The sequence below is a fragment of the Heteronotia binoei genome, chromosome 1, assembly GCF_032191835.1.
Source record: "Heteronotia binoei isolate CCM8104 ecotype False Entrance Well chromosome 1, APGP_CSIRO_Hbin_v1, whole genome shotgun sequence".
NCBI lineage: Eukaryota > Metazoa > Chordata > Lepidosauria > Squamata > Gekkonidae > Heteronotia > Heteronotia binoei.
The window spans coordinates 53,745,790-53,765,805 of record NC_083223.1 but is presented as its reverse complement, the minus strand read 5'-3'; the positions used below and the strand labels follow the sequence as shown (position 1 = coordinate 53,765,805).

The 20,016-nt window shown below is 44.4% G+C and overlaps 1 protein-coding gene across 1 annotated transcript in view; it reads left to right on the top strand.

The window, feature by feature from the left end:
- The window catches only part of TPO (thyroid peroxidase), a 100,210-nt gene that overhangs the window by 24,138 nt on the left and 56,056 nt on the right, over window positions 1-20,016 (top strand). Inside the window, exons 6-7 of the mRNA XM_060262326.1 lie at window positions 858-1,064; window positions 9,869-9,897. Coding sequence (XP_060118309.1) covers window positions 858-1,064; window positions 9,869-9,897 — 236 coding nt within the window. The remainder of the gene's footprint in view (window positions 1-857; window positions 1,065-9,868; window positions 9,898-20,016) is intronic.

The window sequence follows — 20,016 nt, the reverse complement described above, 5'->3', positions numbered from 1 at the left end:
GGCTTGTTAAAATGTGACACTTCTAACTGTATGTCTAATTATTGTGATCATACTGTAAGACTAATTTCCCACTCACACTATGCTGCTCTGACATTCCTCTTTTCAGCACGGCGTCCTTCTGATTTCCCACTATCTGTCCCGGGTCTTCAGCTTTCATTGGCATTTTTGTGTGGCAACAAGAAACTGGTTTTTAGCAGTTTCTGTTTACTGCACAAAAACACCGATGCAAGCTGAAGTCCTAGGGCAGATAGTGGGAAATTGGAAGGATGTCATACTGAAAAGAGGAACGTCAGAGTGCCGTAGGGTGAGTGGGAAATCAGCCTAAGTTAAACGTCAATCTCCCCTCTTCCATTTTACTGTTCAACATCAACTCACAGAGATAAGCTGAAAGAGAGTAACTGGTCCAAGATCACCCTGCAAGCTTCTGGGGATTTGAAAATTCTAGTCCAGTGCACTAACAACTACACAACACTGGCTTTAGAGTTAATTATTTACTTGATTAGAGATGTAATATCAGACATTTAAAGTGGCTACTTCATAGTATTGTCATTTGTTTCTGCCTTAAGATAATTAGCAATAGGCTTCTCATTTTATAACTGTATAGAAAACATATCACTATATATTTGGCCACCTCTAACATATTGATTCCCAGTTTCAGAGCAAAAATATCAGGCTGTCAAAACATTAAAAGTAAACCAGAGAACAGAAACAGCTCCGTATAGAACAGCTTTACAACATTAGACATTCTGGCAAACACAATGAACCGCATTGCTGCTTTTGCTCACTTAGGCTTTTTATCATTTATGAGAAGTAAACTGTATGATTCATATCAACTAAACAGACTCTTTGTTCCTCAGGTGCGTGAAGTAACAAGAAAAATTATTGAGGCATCTAATGAGGCTGTTACAGAAGATGAGCTACATTCTGATATTTTCACTGTATGGGGACAATACATAGATCACGACCTTTCTTTTACACCTCAGAGTACAAATCAGCCTTCCTTACTGGGAGAAGTAGACTGTCAGAAGACATGTGAAAACCAAAACCCGTGCTTTCCAATACAGGTACAAAATTTCCTAGCTATTTAGCTTTCTTTCAGAGTGCATCAAAAGGAGGGCAAGCATGTCTAATTTCAATTGCCCACCCTTGATTCTTAAATGATTACAGAACAGGATTTTGTTTTAATGGTTAACACTGGTGTTCCATTCTATAATTTTATTCACAGTATATATACCACCTGCAACTTCACATGGATTGAATGATAACTGGGCCTTGTTGGGTGAAAATTTAATGTAACTAGGAGTTCTCTCATTATCCTGTATAGGCTATTGTACCTCTTCAAGTCCTTGTTCTCTAAAATTACACTTAATAGTGCTCTTTTTGTAAAGCCTCAGGTCCCCAAGGATTCAGGTACATGGTTTGACAAAGAGTGCAGGCTTATCAAAAGAGAACTACAGCAAAATCATAGGAACTTGTTCCAAGAGGATTCCTGGCTCTTAAGAGATGCTATAGAGATCTGAAAGCATGATAAGTAGCACTTACCTAGGAACTGTGGACATTTTGGCTGTAAAAACTAGTGACAGCATTTGGGGCAATTATCAATATGGGCACTAGAACACATGGCAGCATGCCCTTCATTCAGAAGTCTGGGAGCGATATTTTTAAACTTGTTTGCTGTTGCTAGGGAACTTTTTACTTCTGAGATACTTGAACCTCTTCCATACTGGCCTGTGGTGATTCCTTCTCAAACTGAAGTGCTGATGAATTGTCTCTGCTCAGGGAAAGTTCCTGGAACAGACCTTATCCCAAATGAATTCTTATAATTAATCCATCTTGTTGAGTTGAGAGCCTTGTTCTGCTGTTTTTGCAAATAAATATGCCTGGGGTCATCCCAAAATTTTGGAGGCACACAAATATATTTTTGGTCAAGAAGCAAGAGGAGGAGGAGGAGGAGGGGGATTTTGGATTTATACTCCATCCTTCACTTCCTGAAGAAGTCTCAGAGTGGCTTATAATCTCCTTCCCCTTTCCTCCCTACAACAGATACCCTGTGAGGTAGGTGCGGCTGAGAGATCTCTCCCATAACTGCTCTTGAGCAGATCAGCTCTGAGAGAACTGTGACTGACCCAAGGTCACTCCAGCAGTTGCATGTGGAGAAGTGGGGAATCAAACCCAGTTCTCCCAGATAAAAGTTCACACTATTAACCACTACACCCAGCTGGCTCTCAAGAAGGCTCAACCCTCAGATCCAAGCTGCTATTGTCCATTTATTGTGCTTAGGGAAATGATACTCTTCATATTTGCCTGATATCTTTACTGATTGGCTAGAACAAGGTGACATTCTGGACCAGGAGCAGATAGAGTATAGGAGGGGTAGTTCAGCTTTGGACCATTGACTATTTTTGAATCACCTGATAGTAAAATGGCACTATTTACCTAGAATTTATTGATCTGAAAGGGGCTTTTGACACCATCCCTAGAGCAAGGCTCTGGGAAATGCCGCAACATCCCACAACTGATCGAAAGCTGCTATGGCTCATGCAGGAACGTCATGCAGACGTTATATCTCAGATCTGCTGTGACTATGGTGGGCTACCTTTGGGGTCCATTTTTGTTCAATCTATATGAATGATCTTTTGATTTTCTTTAATGAGCTTTGTCATCCACTCAACATTCGAGTTTTGCTTTTCACTGACAATACTGCTCTGCTGTCTTGGACTGAAGTTGGTCTGAAGAGATCATTATTCCCCCCCTCCCCCTGAATATTGCATTAAAGAAGGCCTGAAAATAAACTACCAGAAAAATTAAAGTACATTTGGGGTGGGGGGGGGGAGGACAAAGAAAATCCCACAATTAACATATGAATTCTGAATGGTGAAGAAATCCAACAAGTGAAGGAATCTTCGTATTTCGATATATTTTTTTTCATCTAATCCAAAATGGGGGCACCATAAGCCACTGATCAGAAAAAAAAACCCAACATGTGTTGACAGTATATTGTTTCCGCCCCCCCCCCAAGAAAAAACAGAGGTGAAAACTATGTTCCAGGTGCTGTTCAAGTCTTTAACCTAAAAGTCATTCCTATTATTCTTTATGGAATAGCCATAAGGATTGTTTCAGTAAATGAAAATATTGATCATCTTCTTCAGTGAAAATTACTAAACATTCCTTGATGTGTAGCTGGCATGGCTTTGCATTCAGAACTAGGCCAACTGGAGGCAAGGGCTTGGTTACAAGCGTTTAGATTGTTCATCGAGTCATATTTGAGTAGCAAGGGCTACCTTATACTCCTGAAGGGAGACTTTTACAGGTTTAAGGCTGTCTTTGAGAAACTTCTGGCTTAACTTGGACACTATCCAAGATCCGGGCCTTTATGCAGCATCTGCTTTGGTAAGAACTTGTGTAAAAATTAATCAGTCACCAAAGTTCTGCCTTTAGACACGCCACACCTGTTTATTCCAGTTTTTTGGTATCTCCCACCCTTGAAATCCTTCCTTCCTATACTTATCTTTTGACTTCCCAAAGCCTTTTAAGGGCATTTGTTCTGGCCAGACTACATCTTTACTTCTTGGCAGTTATGAGGGCTAGGTTGATACATTTCCCTTAGTCAGAATGAATCCCTATTCCTTTGATAAGATACATGATTACACATATCCTTCTGAAATGTTCTTTTGTATGCTAATCTCAGGCAGCATCATATTTCACCAACAGCAACATGTTTGCAAGATCATTCTGTTGTACATTCCTATGACCTAGTTACATATCTACTTGCTTATAGAGATCCAAAAAGAACTCTAGTATTTGCAAAAAGAATTTACTCCTTCTGTCTAATAGGTGATAAGTGATTAAGAACAACTATTCATTGCTTAAGGTCAATGTATCATAGAGCTTTTATTGGATAAAAGGAAAAGAAATGAATATTATTATACATGACTGACATTGTCATCCTAATCTGAGTTACACTCTTGTAAACCAAGTGACTTCAAGGAGCTCTGAAGACTGTAACTGCTTATGATAAAATAGTGCATCATTCACAAGAATTCAAATTTAATTGTCCCATCATTTAAGACTATAAGTAATTTTTCCTGTACATATAGAGAACTACTACTTATAGAAGCTTCCATGCCTGTAGATGGCCCCAAGCATTTAAGTGGTGGCTTGGATTCAATGCAATGTTTCTGTAGGTAGAAAGCATGGCTTTCATGCCTTTTCCATTTTGTTGTAGTCTGAAATCCCACCCCCCACCACCACACACACACCACCACCACCAAATTATTCTCCTGCCAGGAATAGCATGCGGTCATTTCAGGCTCCAATTTGGGATAGGTGAAAAAAAAATCGTTCTATCCTGGTGGTAACCCACAGAAATGCTGTGCTAGATCCAAACTAAAACCTCAGCTAAGGCAAGTAGAACAACTCTTGTAAATGGATGAGTTTCACATATAGATCAGAGCTGTCTCAGGCAAGAAGTACTTGGATGTGGTTTTATGTCAGCTACTTTCTGCATATGTCCTTGAATCTCAGTGGGAAAGGTGGGCTAAAATGAAGCAAATAAATTCAAGAGAACTAATGTCAGTATTCAGAAGGACTGATGAGCTTGGTCTTCTATAGTGTGAAATGTCAAACAACTTTTCCTGTTACTTCTTCCAAAATAAACCAGAAAACACACAACTACCTCATCATGGCAACCTTACAAAATCTTTAAAAGAATGGAACATTGAATGAATAAAATATCCCAACGAATAAGAAAAATTTCTTCTGAAAGCCAAACACATTTGCATGTTAGGCCACTCCCCCTGATGCCAAGCCAGCTGGAACTGTGTTCCTGTGCATTCCTGCTGAAAAGGGGGGGGGGAGCCCTGAGTATCACTATTTAAGATAGCACTATCTGCACAGCATATTGTAAATTAAGAGAAAGGCAGGGTGATTAAACTGGTGGTTAAAATCTGAGCAAAATGTGACAAAGATTTTAGAAGACCATTAAAAGCATAACAGATTTTACAGTCCTGCAGCAGTTATGCCGGCATAATTACCCCTGTTCTGTGCTCAACATGCTATGCTATCCATTAGTTGCAATTACATTATTAAAACATTACTATCAGACGTTAGGTGTATGAGGTTGCTCCTCAGCAACCTCAAGACATGGATCTTCTTCACCTTCTCTTGTTGACTACCTGAAAACCAAGTATTTATGATTCCAGGACCCTTTTGAAAATAGAAAAAAAAAAACATGCAGCATAGGGGATGCTTTAAAGAAGGGGGCTCTCCTTCTCTCTACATGCAACATAAGATAAGACTCAGACAAATCCCAGGCAGCTTTGATCAGGCTTATTCCTGTTTGAAATTGCTGGTGAGGCAAGACCAGACATTTAAAAATGGTAGTTAGAGTGAACTTAGCAAGCAGGCTATATCCAGACATTGTTGGATATTGTGCTATTGACATGTCAAAGCAATCATTGGTACCCATTGCCTTGGATAGGGAACAGCACAAACTGTATTTATGTGGTTCAGTTCGTGGTTTGTGGCTGACCCACAAACCGAACCACAAATCTATATGAACCAAGAGGTTGGTTCATGAATTGAACCTATTCATATGGGTTGGTGACCCCCTGCTTCCAGTTCCCTACCAGGGAGCAGAAAACAGTGGCTGAAATGCTTCTGAGCTAAATTCAAGACAGCCCCTTTAAACAGCTGAGCTACTTAGAACAAACGGTTCCACATGGCTCAGCTGTTTTAAGAGGCTTTATTGGGCAGCGAGCCCTACAGGCTGGCTGCCCAAGAAAGCCCATTAAACAGCTGAGTGTGGGAGCAGATTCCACCCCCTGACTCAGCTGATTCCAATCTAAACAGCTGAGCGACTGGAACGAGCCTGCTCCTGCCACTCAGCTATTTTGGCAGCTTTCATGGGGAGGAGGAAGCCAGGGTTTAAACCATGAACTGCCCAAAATTAATCATGAACAAAGGTTTGTGGGCCAGTTCATGCCTACACTTAGTCTTGGAATAACACAATTTCCAACAATATATGGATGTGGTAGCATTGTTTCATTAAGCCTGAAAGCTGAGCCAACACTGTAAGCCAAATTGCCCTCAAAAGAGGTTGGGGAATTAATAGGTGGGCAACTATGGCTAAAAAGGGATCAAGAATCGATGTATACAAGATTCTACTTCCAGAAATTCTTACTAAATTGACCAAGGACACTAATAAAGTAAAATAATTATGTTTTTATTACAGAGAACTATAGAACAGGGGTGGCCAATGGTAGCTCTCCAGATGTTTTTGCCTACAACTCCCATCAGCCCCAGCCAGCGTGGCCAATGGCTGGGTCTGATGGGAGTTGTAGGCAAAAAAATCTGGAGAGCTACCGTTGGCCACCCCTGCTATAGAACACACATACAAGGTAATGGATACATACAACACACATACAGACCTAAGAAAACAGAGAGAAATATATATAGGTAACCCAAGGATGGATAAACAGGGTGATAATTACCGACCATAGTCTTCGAGGAAGGCTCCAATGGCGACGAATGAAGGAGATGGGGAGAAGGACCCTCAACTGATCAGGTATCGGAGGCCTTGAACCCTTAGGGGATAGGAGGTCCAGGGTCTTATGACATGAGGTCAGATGGGGCATGATGCTGTACCACATGGTACATTACCTCAGAGAAATGGGAGGTTCCAAAGTGACTGTGGGCAAGGCATGGGTGGATGCATGGGTGGAGGGGATTAAAACAAGCCATACAAACTTATCTGAAAGTGACAATAGAGAGTCAAATTGCTACCTAAGGTGACACCAGATCTATACAATAGCTCTAGCTCTGGCTGAAGCTGTTCTTCCTCTTCTGCTGGCACCATTCTTTGTCTAGAGTTCCATTTGACAAAAGTTTGGGCAATCTGGCAGGATCCATGCCTAAGATAAGCTTGATTACCTTATGCAGATGTTTGAGACATCTGTTGGGTATGTGAGCCTCTCACTTTACTGTAATGGAGTCCAGGAAACAAGATGGTTTCTGGTGGTGTTAGCCTTTGGTTCATGGAAACATGTTGGAAGGCGCTTTACCGGACCCTTCTTCCATTGCAACGACTAAGGCTGTGCATGCACGGAGTGACCGCTGGAAGCTCACCTGTACTTGTGGCTAACACACATCCAGAGATGTAGATTGTTGTTGTAAAGCTGAGGCTTTTACTATCCATATAAGTCTCTCAGAAAATAGTGGGGAAAGTCCATTTCTTAGAGTAGATGCGTGTGAGCCGAAACTCCAGGCACTTTGGCAACCAAACTGGTGATCGTGATGTCCATAAAAACAGAGGGGCTCTTGCTCATAACACCGCTTCTTCATCAAACATCAGTCTGCTTCATTTGCCTCACCTGTGCTGTAGACCACTGTTTTGACAGGGAATTAATTAACCCAATGTTTGTTCAGTTCAAGACTGAGGTGCACCCTCAAAAGTACTTTAGTTCAGATGTTGCTCCAGCAAAGACTGAGAATGAGCTGAGGGCTAAAATAGTTCTGCAATGAGATGGAGATGCAAGCCATGCTGTTCCAGGAGCAGGCTACTATTTCTTAAAGGGGCCACACCTAGTTTTGGCAGTGACTACTTTGTTGGGATGTTTCTTGATAAGATCAGTTGGGCTAAAACCTCAGGTGCTGCAGTTGGCTCCAAGTTGGAGAGTATCCCAGGATGAGAGGGTTGACCCAGCCTCCTGGAACTTCTCTTGCACATGAAAAATAGTTCCTAGAGTTGTTTCAACTGCTTCCTTCTGTGGTGGTATCAGGTGCTCAGCTTCCTCCTCCTCCTCTGAGTCTTCAGTCTCCTTGTCTGATGAGGAGGAGTCTGCACTCTGCTTCGTGATAACCTTTTCCAAAAAGCTTAAGGGGTTTGAATTGCATTTCCTGAACACACATGGTATCATATGAGAAAAGAATCAGGATCAGGGGATAAATATGGAATGCAACTGTGGTGGGAGGGGGAAAAGAGAAGAAAGAGACTTGGGAACAGTGCGGTTTTACAAACATCTCATGTTGTATTTCAGCCTTCATTTCCTTATATCAGTTTCTTTCATCTTCACCAAGGATTAAGAACAAAAAAATCACATTCGGAGCAATGTATTTTTTTCCTCAAAGCACAAGAATCCTCTTGAGTATTATAATTACTATTCAGAGACTGATTTTAATAGCTGGTAGCTATTTGATGGCCCCTGCAGTAATTAATTTTAAAAAGTCAGCATTATAATTATATTTTATTTAAAATAGCCTTGGTGATAAATATAATTAAATAGCTGGGAATATATTCTCCCAATAATTAAGTATGAAACATCCTGTGAACATGCTGCCTCTAATTTTAAACAGAGCGTCTTTAACTGAGCCCTAGGAGAAACATGCAGTAAAATTCTGTTGTAAGGTAGACCAGTTTTACTAAACCAAATATTGCATTCTGGAATGACTTCACAATGGTATTTATTTAGTTAGCAAATGCATCTGTCACCTCTCCAGAGACAAACTTGAGGCGGCTTACCATGGGAAAACAGTTGTGATAAAGCATACAAACATCAGCAGAAGAGTTATTAGTCGTAAAACAAAGTCATAACACTAACAATATTCAGCAGTCACAAAACAGTCTTCAGGCTAGTAGCGAACTACAAAACTATGTGAAAGTGTGGAACCTCCTCAGCTAAAAGCCTGAGTAAAAAGGAATGTTTTGGTCTCGCACTCAAAAGATAGTAAGGAAGGTGGTAGGTGAGTCTTAAGCAGGACAGCATTACCAAGGCAAGGTGCAAACACTGTAATGACTCATCTCTGGTCACCACCTGCCTTATATGAAGTGAGAGGCAAAAAGAGCAGGGCTTAGAAAGATGCTATTAATTGACAGGCTGGGTAGAACATAATACTATCACCCAGGGTAGAATTCTAGCAGGAGCTCCTTTGCATATTAGGCCACACACCCCTGATGTAGCCAATCCTTCAAGAGCTTACAAGGCTCTTTTTTGTAAGCTCTTGGAGGATTGGCTACATCAGGGGTGTGTGGTCTAATATGCAAAGGAGCTCCTGCTAGAATTCCACCCCTGCTATCACCAAATGCTGAAGCCATACAACAAAGGACTATGGGAGACAGTTTACTGCACTAAGGGACTCTTGGTCTGATCCAGCATGCCTCTTCTTATATTAAGAATGATCAGCACTAGAAAATATGGCCTTGGTGACCCATATTTATCCTGGTATATTAACAAAGGAAACAACTAGGTTTTCCAGGTCCCCCCTGGCCACCAGTGAGGGATAGAGGGTAGGCTTTCCAGATCTTGGTAGGGAAACTCCTGGAGATTTGGGGATGGAGCCTGGGGAGAACAGGGACCTCAGCAGGGCACAATGCGATACAGTCCACCCTCCAAAGCCTTTTTTTTTTCTCTAGAGGAACTCATCTCTGTATTCTGGAGATAAGCTGTAATTCCAGGGGATACTCAAATCCCACCTGAAGACTAGTATCTCTAGAAACCATTGAGGTTGCCAAGTTTGTAATTTCAAGGTTCATACTATGAATTTGGGCAGCTTATATTATACCTACATTATGGCTAGAGAGTTCTTTGCAGTCGCAGATTGTATGTGAAGGTGAAAAAGAACAGCTCCCCATCCCATTCACCCCATTCTCTCATTAATTCGCCTGGCAGCTGCAGGGAGATCTCTTTTCCTTTCTTCCTGAAACTCAGGGACACACAGCTTCCAGGGCCCTTGACATCCACAATAAGTATGCGGCACCCTTGGAAAAATATATTCAGGGATTTTCTTTGATTTCAGAGCTGCTGCTGTAGCTGTGTTCAGGGCTCCACAGAAGAAGGAAGAGAGGGATTTCCTGCTGCCGTTGCCACCAGAGCTGCCAAGTAAAGAAAGAAATACAACCAGAACTAAATGTTAGGCTTGCTGATGTATTTCTGCAGGACCAGTAAACAAACTGGATGTGGAAAGAACCTGGTGTGGTTTCTCATATTCCTGATTATTTTCATAATGCATAAAGCCAGGCATCAGTAACCTCCTTTGTGAACTTATTTCCTTTGCAGGGAGACTACTAAATATTTAAAGCCACCTTTAAAATTTGCCTACTATAACTAAAAGATGTCAGCTGTTTGTTCAAAACATGGCAGAGGAGTAAGGTTGCCAATTCGACTTTGGGAAATTCCTGACAATTTGGAAGCAGTGCTTGGGAAGGGTGGAGTTTAGGGAGGCAAAAAATCATATTAGGGTCATGATGCCATAGAATCCACCCTCTGAAGTGGAAATTTTCTCCAAAGAGATTGCAGTCCATCACAGAGATAGAGGTAGCCCTGTTAGTCTGTCTGTAGCAGCAGAAAAGAGCAAGAGCCCAGTAGCACCTTAAAGACTAACAAAATTTGTGACAAGGCATGAGCTTTCATTATTATGTTATTTTATCCAAGGGAACTGATCTATGTTGTCTAGAGATTACTTGTAATTCCAGAATTCTAGACCTGACCTAGTAATCAAAGAGGACATGTTTTTAGTCTGTATTTATTACAATTGTATCTCAGTCCTCCTCCAGCAGCTCAGGGCAGCTCTTAGCTTTCCAAAAATCCAGAGAGGTAGGTGAGGCTAAGACTAACATGACTTGCCCAAGGCCACTCAAGGAGCCTTGCAGGCTCTATTCCACACCTGTATCTTGGGGAAACTGAAGCAGAAGATGGAAAATACCATTTTTGCCACTTTCTCCCCAGTACTCCATATCAGTCTATGCCCACTTACATTCATCCCTGGGCCAAAGTGCTACTCATGTACAATGAGCTCATGAATACAATGAGAAAGTGTAATGATGAAGGGGAAAGGAGGACTGTTCCTGCATTATGCTGGGAGAAGGAGATAAGGGAATAATTAAACAAGCTGTAAGAGCCCCTGAGTTCTATTCATTACCAATTCTTTGATAACATTTGGCCAATTAGCACCTTTTCTTCTCCTGCCTGGTCAAGAATTTTTTACAAGCAGTTTCCATCATAGTTTCCAGATTTATAAAAGAAATAACATTCTATGTGCAGTCATCCAGTTTCAGGAAAGTTGCCATGAGCAAGCTGAGCTTTTCCTCTGGCATCTAACGTGCAAATAAATGGCCTCATGTGAAGATTCTTCATTAACTTTACAGTAAAATGTTAGGCATCACCAGGAGAGGAAGGAGGAAGATCACTATCACCCCAGCTCAAATTTGATGTCACTTAAAAGACAGCAGAAGGAAATCTTCATTTGCAAATTCAGCTGTTGGCTGAGCTCTTCATCTCATAAAATATAAATAAATAAGATGAAGAGACTTCATTATGCCACTCCACCAGTCCCTCAAGGTTCATTATTGCTGCTTCCTCACCAAGTACATGGAATGATGTGGGCTAAAACTGCAGAGGCAGCTAGCCACAGAATATGCACCACTCAAAGTTCGAAGTCACTGGGTGTACGGTGGTAGCTTTTCTACTTGCTACCCTATTAAGCACATAAATGCTTAGTGAATTTTCCGGACTTGGTCTTTTCAAATGGGTGTCAAAAAGGGAAAGGTGTTCAAATATAGATGAGGATACCATATTGATTTTGGTTTTAGAGAAAGTTATGTCAGGAATTAGAATTTATTATGCTGTTTATGACACCTTGCAGACTAACAACCAAGAAAATAATGTCCCTGTCTCAAAAAATTTGCAAATTCCTATGTTGAAAATGTTAGGCAATGGGGGAGAGGGTGGAGAGGTGTGTGTGGGGGGGGGGAGATTGACAAGAAATGTAAAAGCTAATTAACTAACAATTTAAAACATTTACACTTTAAAACAATTTAAAACATTTTGGATTTAGAAGGTTTCTTTCAAACACCAAATGTAAAAAAAAAACTACACTAACATAGTTAAAATACAACAATAATCATATAATAAGTAACAGGAGCAGGAGAATATATATATATATATTAAGGGTACATCAGATTATCTTGTTTAACCACTGTAAAGAGTGTTCAGGTCAGTATAAATCTGAGATAAAATATCAGGATAAAAAGGGAGAGAACAAAAAACCCCACAAAATCCCCACCCCTTGGAAAACAGATTTGCCCTGATTCCTTGTAGCTCTTTTAATACTGGCAAGACATGTAAGCTTTATTCATTCGGGGGGCAAGGGGAATTAGAGGTCTAATTATGTCCTCCTTTTCAATTGAAAAGAAGTATAAGACCCAAGCAGATAACCGAATGAATAAGGGAGACAAACACTGCAACAGGGAACTTCAAGCAAAGAAAACTCTTGATTACACAACAGAAGTAATAAAGTGCACGATTAACCAATGAAATATTCATTGTCAAAATAAAGGATCACTCTTTGGAACTGTTTCCACTGAACTAATGAGCACAGAAGTGGGAGCATTTATTAATCAAACAAGTTTTAATCAGCTTAGGAGATAAGCAAGTATTTAACATAATAGCCTACTTGATAGCATTCCCCACAGTAATGAGTTTTCTGCGGTGTTTTAAAAATAGGTGGTCTATTGAATAGTGTGTGTGGAGGGGGGGGGGGAGAATGCCATTAAGGAACAGATTTTGAAGCTCCATTATAAGTGGCTATTCAGTCCTCATCAGCTCATTTAAATCTCAAGGCTCTGCATATCTGACATTTCTTGCATTTCAAAATGTTTCTCCAGTGTTTTTTATACTTGCATCGACATACATTTATAAACCTTTCTTATTTAATAATACAACCTAAACAAATATGGGATCTGATAGGTAACTATATAGTATATCATAGATACAAGATTAATATATAGATCTCTCACTGACTGGTACAGTATATATGTGTACATGTGTATCATCTATCTTTTTGTCTGTCTCTCTGTCTGTCTATCATATACCTATCGATCATCTGTCTGTCTATCATCTATCTGTCATCTATCTTTCTTTTAAAATAACCTACTCTGAGCAGCAAACAGAAGAAAATATGGATCAGGCAGCACTCACTGCAATTGGAAGCATTCTTCTTTATCAAAACACTGCAGAGGGTGTAAATCTCACTAAATAAAGAAATATTTTAAAAAAAACCCACTGCAGGGGGTTTCCTTGTGGATCTGTTTTACTGAGCAGTAGAGGTGTGCAAAAAAATTTTTGGGGAAAAAACGGATTCAGAAATATATGGGGCCAAAATATTCAGAATACTGTATATTTCCGAATACCGGTACTCGGAATAGCTGTATATACAGGAGATATATGGCTATTTCCGAATAAACGGCCCAATTATACCCTATGGGCCATTGAAATCAATGGCAAAATAGGGTATATTGGAAGCCACCTGGAAAGGAGGGGGTTTGAGGGAGAGCCCCCAAATTTGTAAGGGAGGTGCAGGGGACTCTCCCCTACAAACCCCCCATGTCCCAAAAAGATTGGGCCAGGGGGTCCCATTCCAGGGGCACCCAAAGAGGGTGCCCCTATCCCACCATTATACCCTATGGACCACTGAAATCAATGGCAACATAGGGCATAATTAGAGGCTATTGGGGGCAGGGGGGTTGAGGGAGAGCCCCCAAAACTGCAGGGAACCCACAGGGGACTCTCCCCTACAAAACTCCCAAGTCCCAAAAAGGTTGGGCCAGGGGGTCCCTGTTTTTGGGCTCCCCAAAAGGCCCATTGCCACCAATGCTGGGGAAAGCCCAATTAGCCACTTCCCCCACTATAATTGCTGTGGGGAAAGTGGCTCTGGCCAGAAGGGGGTTTGAGAGAGAGGCCCCAAAACTGCAGGGCAGCTTCAGGAGACTCCCCTGCATGCAACCCCCCTGGCCCAAAAAGACTGCACCCATCTGTGGGCACCCCAAAAGGAACACTGTTCCCAATGGTGAGAAAAAACCAATTAGAGACATTTCCCCCACTGTAATTGTCGTGGGAAAAGTGGCTCTGGGGAGCAGGGGGTTTTGAGGAGAGCCCCCCCCCCCACAAACTGCTGTGCAGCTTCAGGGCACTGTTCCACACAAAACCCACAAGGCCAAAAAAAGAATTGGACCAGGGGATCCAATTCCTGGGGCACCCAAAGCCAAACCTAACTTCACACCAGAGAATCTCTATAGCACCCAAATGCACTACATCCATCTATCTACTCTATGAACCCTGCTGGCCTGGAACCAATATAAACCCAGTTGCCAATGTCACTGCCACACAAAACACAACCTGCTCAAGGTCTGCTCTGCACACCTGGCTGCAGCAAACCCAAATGCCAGCTCTCCAGCCCTGCCCCAAACAACACAGGGAGAGCTGGCCAAGCATGCTGGTTCTGGGTCTCTCACCCAGATGCCAGCTTCCCTGCCACAGAACACACAATCTACAGATGTCAGCTTTCCAGCCCTGCCCCAAACAACACAGGGAGAGCTGGCCAAGCACAACAAGCATGCTGGTTCTGGGTCTCTCACCCAGATGCCAGCTTCCCTGCCACAGAACACACAATCTACAGATGTCAGCTTTCCACCCCTGCCCCAAACAATGTGGGGAGAGCTGGCCAAGCACTACAAGCATGCTGGTTCTGGGTCTCTCACCCAGATGCCAACTTCCCTGCCACGGAACGCACAATCTACAGATCCCAGCTCTCCAGCCCTGCCCCAAACAACACAACTCTCAAACAAGAGAAGCGGTGGACCACACCTTGTTCCACATCATTCTGTATCTGACACAAAGCAAGAAGCATTTAGACTTACCTTGAGTGATGGATGGTTGGCTGGTCCAGGCTCTTTTGCGTTACCCAGGGTGCACCACGAGGAGGCAAGCCAGAGTTGCACCCCAAATGAGGAAGATCACTGGGAGGGCCTCAGATTGTGTGAGATGAAGGGAACCATTCCTTCTCTCTCAGCTCAGCAACAACACACCAGCTATCATTGTCCCATTAGAGGGACCTCAGCATTGGTATGGCTGCTGGCTGCCTGTCATCATCACTGGCACCTCCCTCTTTCTTCCTCCTGCCCCTGAAAAAAAACCTGGGTTATCCTGGCTGGGCCTGTGGGTGCTGTCGGTTACAGTTGGGGGCTGCAATGGCCCTTTCAGTATTATTAGGCATGTGTGGATGGGGACTGGAGAAATTTGGATTGCTTTGCAGATTTTAAACCAGCATTCACTTTTGATTTGGGGATGGATGAGGGGTGGGGGGTGCACTGCCAATCAATTTGTGAGTGAGTTTTTTGACTGTCTTTGGACTCTAGTCTATGTTTAGTGGGAGAGCGTTTTAGAACCACCTTCCAAGCGTGGGCCAAGAGAGGATGCAGGCACAAGTAGGTACTCACTTCATTCACTCTCAAAGTCTACGTTCAGGGAACTGAACAGAGGCAAGTTGACCTTCAGGAAGACCAACTGCTCAACTGTCCAGGGTTGCAGGCAATTGTAATGTGGGCAGACAATGTCGCCCATATCCGAAAAAATTCGCTTGCTCTGCATGCTCGTCAGTGGGCATGAGAGGAACACCTTGGCCACGGAGGAGAGGGCGGGCCAGACCCCCTCCTTCGTGACCCAGTAGTCCAAAGGAGACATTTCCTGTGACTCATTGGGCTCCGAAAGATAGTCCCTCACCATCGCAGCACCTGTCTCTGCTCTCAGGGGCCTACCACTCCCAGAAAAGCCAATGAGCCGCCCAATGAGTGTCATCTCAGCACTCTTCTTGGTGTGAGTCTGGTGGGAAATACTGCCTAGCCGGGGAGGTTGGGGATGAACAGCAGTGGAAGTGGCAGATGAGCTGCTTCCACCCCACCTCCTCCTCAGCTACCAGCACTGTGCCAGACTTGACTCTGCAGCACTCGACCTTCTGGGAAAGCTCGTCTCACCAGCGATCAAGCTCATTGGCCCGATCAGCGATCGTGCCCTTAAGGCACGGGTCTAACATGGTTGCCATCATATAGACCTTATCCTGGGTGAAAGTCTAAAAGTAGGTCTCAAGCCCTTCCTGCAGCCTAACAACCAGGGTGCGCACCACTGGAAGAACGTCTGCATGGCCTTGAGCTGGCACTAGAAACGAGGCCAGGACCTCATGGGCCATGTGGACTATGGGGACGACCAGTGCGATGCTTGCCATGTCAGAAAAGAGCATTTCTGTGTGGGTCTTGAAGGGCCCAAGAACCTACACAGTCTGAGAAATGACCATCCAATCTTCTTGGGTGAGATGGTTCTCATCCTGAAAGACCCTTGTCTCAGACATCCAGGGCTGCTCTCTGCTCCACCATGCGCTCCAGCACAGCACAGGTGGAGTTCCAGCGTGTGCTGACGTCACTGATCAGGTGGTGCCCTGGCATGCCTGTCAGTGTCTGTTTCTCACGCAGCAGATACGAGTCATATTGCTGTGTGAGAAGTGACCCGTGATGTGCTGACACTTCTGGAGCAGAAGTTGGTACTCATGGGTCATGGCTAGATATCGATGATCCTGGCTTTTTGTCTGGCCCAATGCATCCTTAACCACGAGGTGCAGAAGGTGGGCTACGCAAGGAAGGTGTTTTAGGCCCTGACGCTGGACAGCCGCCTTGATGTTGGAGCCACCGTCAGTCACCACGAAGCCCGTGGCGACATCCCTGCTGCCTACCCAGCCCTTTAACTGCTATGAGAGGATGGCTCCAAGAGTGTCTGCCATGTGTGGCGCGTCAACTGCTTCAGCGTGCAGCAAGGCCCAGTGATAGCCAGCCTGGCAGCCCTGACCCTGCCTGCCACTACTGCCACCCCCACCCTGCAGCTCACTGGGTTGCCACCAATGCGCAGTCAGGGAGAGATACCCCTCGAACGCATGTTGGGAGCTCCAGATATCTGAGGTGAAATGAACAGTCCCCCCAGCAGCACAGGACAAATGCTCCTTCACCACAGATTTGGTCGCCCTGAAAACAGATAGCGCAATGGTCCTGCTAATGATGGTTCTAGCAGGAACTTTGTACCAGGGTGCCAAGTACTCAAGCAACCCTAGCACCCCAGGATTCTCAACCACAAAATGGAGCCCATGGGCAACCGAGCTGGCAAGGTTCCAGGCAATCACCCTCCTGCTGTACCTGATTCCTCCACTTGGCACACAGGTGCCACCCCCACCAAACATCTCAGGCAGAGATGGCTGGTGTCCCTGCCCTGTCACGGAACTCTCCTGGAGAGCTCTGGAGGTAGTCGCGATGGGACGGACCTCCTGGCTGGGTGGTGTTGGCCGCTTGGGCACCCCAGCACCAGCCTCCCCCTTAAGAAGCACCGCCTGGTGGTGCTTCCAAAGGTGGTTCCGCATCCCCCCCCCCCGGAGTCAGGTGGGCAGGGTCCCACCCACGACTGATCTGGGCCCTGCACAGCTGGCACTGCGCATAGCATGGATCCTCCATAAGTTGGAAATGCTTCCAGACTTCAGAGGTGTATGGATGCCCAAGCTAACCAGCAGCTTGGGTGTCTGGAGCCACCTCCTGTGAGGTGCTCGGGGCAGACACATCATGTCTCGGGGTGGCAGGAGGGGCTAGTCGCGGGGGGAAGTGGGCGGAGATGGAGGCACCTTGTGTGTCTCCATTTCTTCCCCCTCCACCCCATGTGGCCTCCCCTCCTGGCCATCTCCTGAAGGACTGCTGGTGCCCAAAGGAACCGAAGAAGGGGGCTGGTCCTCCTCAACCAGCTTCTCCTCCAGCTCCTGCACAACACTCTGCACCCTCCTTGGGGTGATCGTTTTGGACAGAAAACTATCCCCAAAGCTCATCTCCAAGGAGGGCTGCTCTTGCTGCCCCTCCTCTGGCTGCTGAGGCTGAGCGACATCAGCTGGAGAAGAGACTGCCCGAGCTGAGTGCCAGCACCTAATGGCACCTCTGCTGGGGGCGCCCCAGCAGCAGCCTCGATGAAGGGCCCAAGGCAGGACTTCTTCATCACACTTCGGCCAGAGGTCGGAGTGCTGGAAGGTGGCTGTGGAGTGGCCCTATGCACAGGTGGGGGGGGACTGGCTCCTCCCCCTCCCCTCCACCCCTCTAGTGTTCTCTTTGGCCTTGCTCCCAGGGTCCCTCTTCTGCTGCCTGTCACTCATGTCATCATTGGCCAGACTCACACAACCTGAACTGAGAGTGGGTTTTTTTACAAACCTAACTCACTACACTGTACCCTGAACCAACAGGTGCCCTGACTTCTTTTTAAAAACCCTCCTACCAAAACTTGTTTGTTTGTTTTTTTGTTCCCTAACCTGTCCTTCTTTGGGTTGGGGTAGTAGTAGTCTGGTAAAGTTTAGGAGACTAGGTGATCCTGCCTCTACCTGGCTTCAGTTTTTAAAAGGCTACCTTGAGATGAAGGCAATCCTTGTTATATCCTCCTAGTTAAACTTCTCCTAACTAGATCCTGGGACAAACCAGATTTCCTTGCAAACTAGAAATCAGGTGTCTCCTATAACTAGAGAGAAGCTGTTGTTTACCGTATGGAAATCTAAGGATGCACCAGCTTTCAGTGACTGAAAGCAAGATGCACTGCAACCCTAGTCTCGTTAAAAGGGAGCCTGATGTGGCCTAGTAGTCACACTGCCTTTTATGAGAAACCTAAAATCTTTTTAAATCACTCCTATCTGGCCTAGTTGAATTTTGAAAGAAGATAAAGCCCTAAACTGGATTAATTTTTTTAAAAAATTTCAAAAAACACAGTCCCTAAAAACACTTTTAATTAGTGGGGCAACCTGTTTAGTGGCCCTAGCCAAACCGAAAGCACCCTCAGACTCCAAAAATAACTGTATAAAAACATGAAAGTGACCTACCCCACACAGCCCACACACCAACCCCCACACCAACCAGAGGTAATTTAAAAAAACCAAAATGTGACAGAAAGAAACTTAATTTTTAACCCACCCTCCGCAAAACCAGAACCAGGAAAAGGGACAACAGGACAGGATGCAAAACCAGCAACAACAGAATAGATCCAAACAAATCACTGAGAAAAGGTCAAGAAATTCAACTGTTAAAAAGTGGCCTTTTTAACAATAAAAAACTTCAGGCCAAATCAGTCAACAACACCCCTCCCCCCCCCAAAAAAAACAGAACCAGGAAAAGGGACAACAGGACAGGATGCAAAACCAACAACAACAGATCCAAATCACTGAGAAAAGGCCAACAAACTCAACTGTTAAAAAAGTGACCTTTTCAACAATGAAAATTAGGCCAAACAGCCCCCCCCCCCAAGAACCAGAAGAGAAAAGGAACAACAGCAGCATAACACAGCAGCAACAAATCAAACACAGAATCCTTTTAAAACAGTAAAAAAAAGTTGACTTTTAACAATACAGGAACTTTACCAACCCCTCCCCCCAAAAAAACCTTCACCCTAACCCCAAGAAATCCAAGCCACCCAAATCAGGAAAAGTAAAAAGACACTGCACTTTTAAAAGTCCTCTCACTAAAGTAAGGTATAGGCAAATTGGCAACCCCACACCCCAGGCCCCCACCCCCAGCAGAACCCCCTAACCCTAACCCCAAATAAGCTACCCAGTACCCACCCACGCAAATCTGGATACGTAAAGGGACTCTGAGTCTTAAAAAGTTCTTTTACTAACTAAAATAAAAACAAGAACCCCAAGACTGTCTTACCTTAGATGTCTTCTCTTCTCCAGGCAGGTCAGGCAAGGCTGAGAGAGAGCAGCAGCAGCTGAGGCCAAGGGCCAGCGTAGCACAATCACTCTCTCATACTAACACCAAGACAGCAGCAATGGAATGGAGTCCAGCCAGGCAGACTCCTTAAAAAGGTTCTCTGGCCCTACACAGAGCAGTTTCAAAAAATATCACTGCTTTGTGATTGGCCAGAGAACACTGTTTACTTGGATACCCAAGTAAACAAACGAACAACAATGTTGCTGATGGCTGGGGCATTAGCCCAGCCATCAGCTACACAACAGCCCTACAAAGCATGCATTTGCAATGCATTTTGCAAATGCATGCTTTGGATTGGCTGCTGGGGCTCCTCTCCCCCTCCCCTTCCCTCCCTGATCCCAGGGAGGCTATGGGAGAGGCAGGAAAAGGCTTCCAAAGGTGGAAAAGGAGGCAAGCAGCTCCCCTGAGGCTGCAGAAGCTCC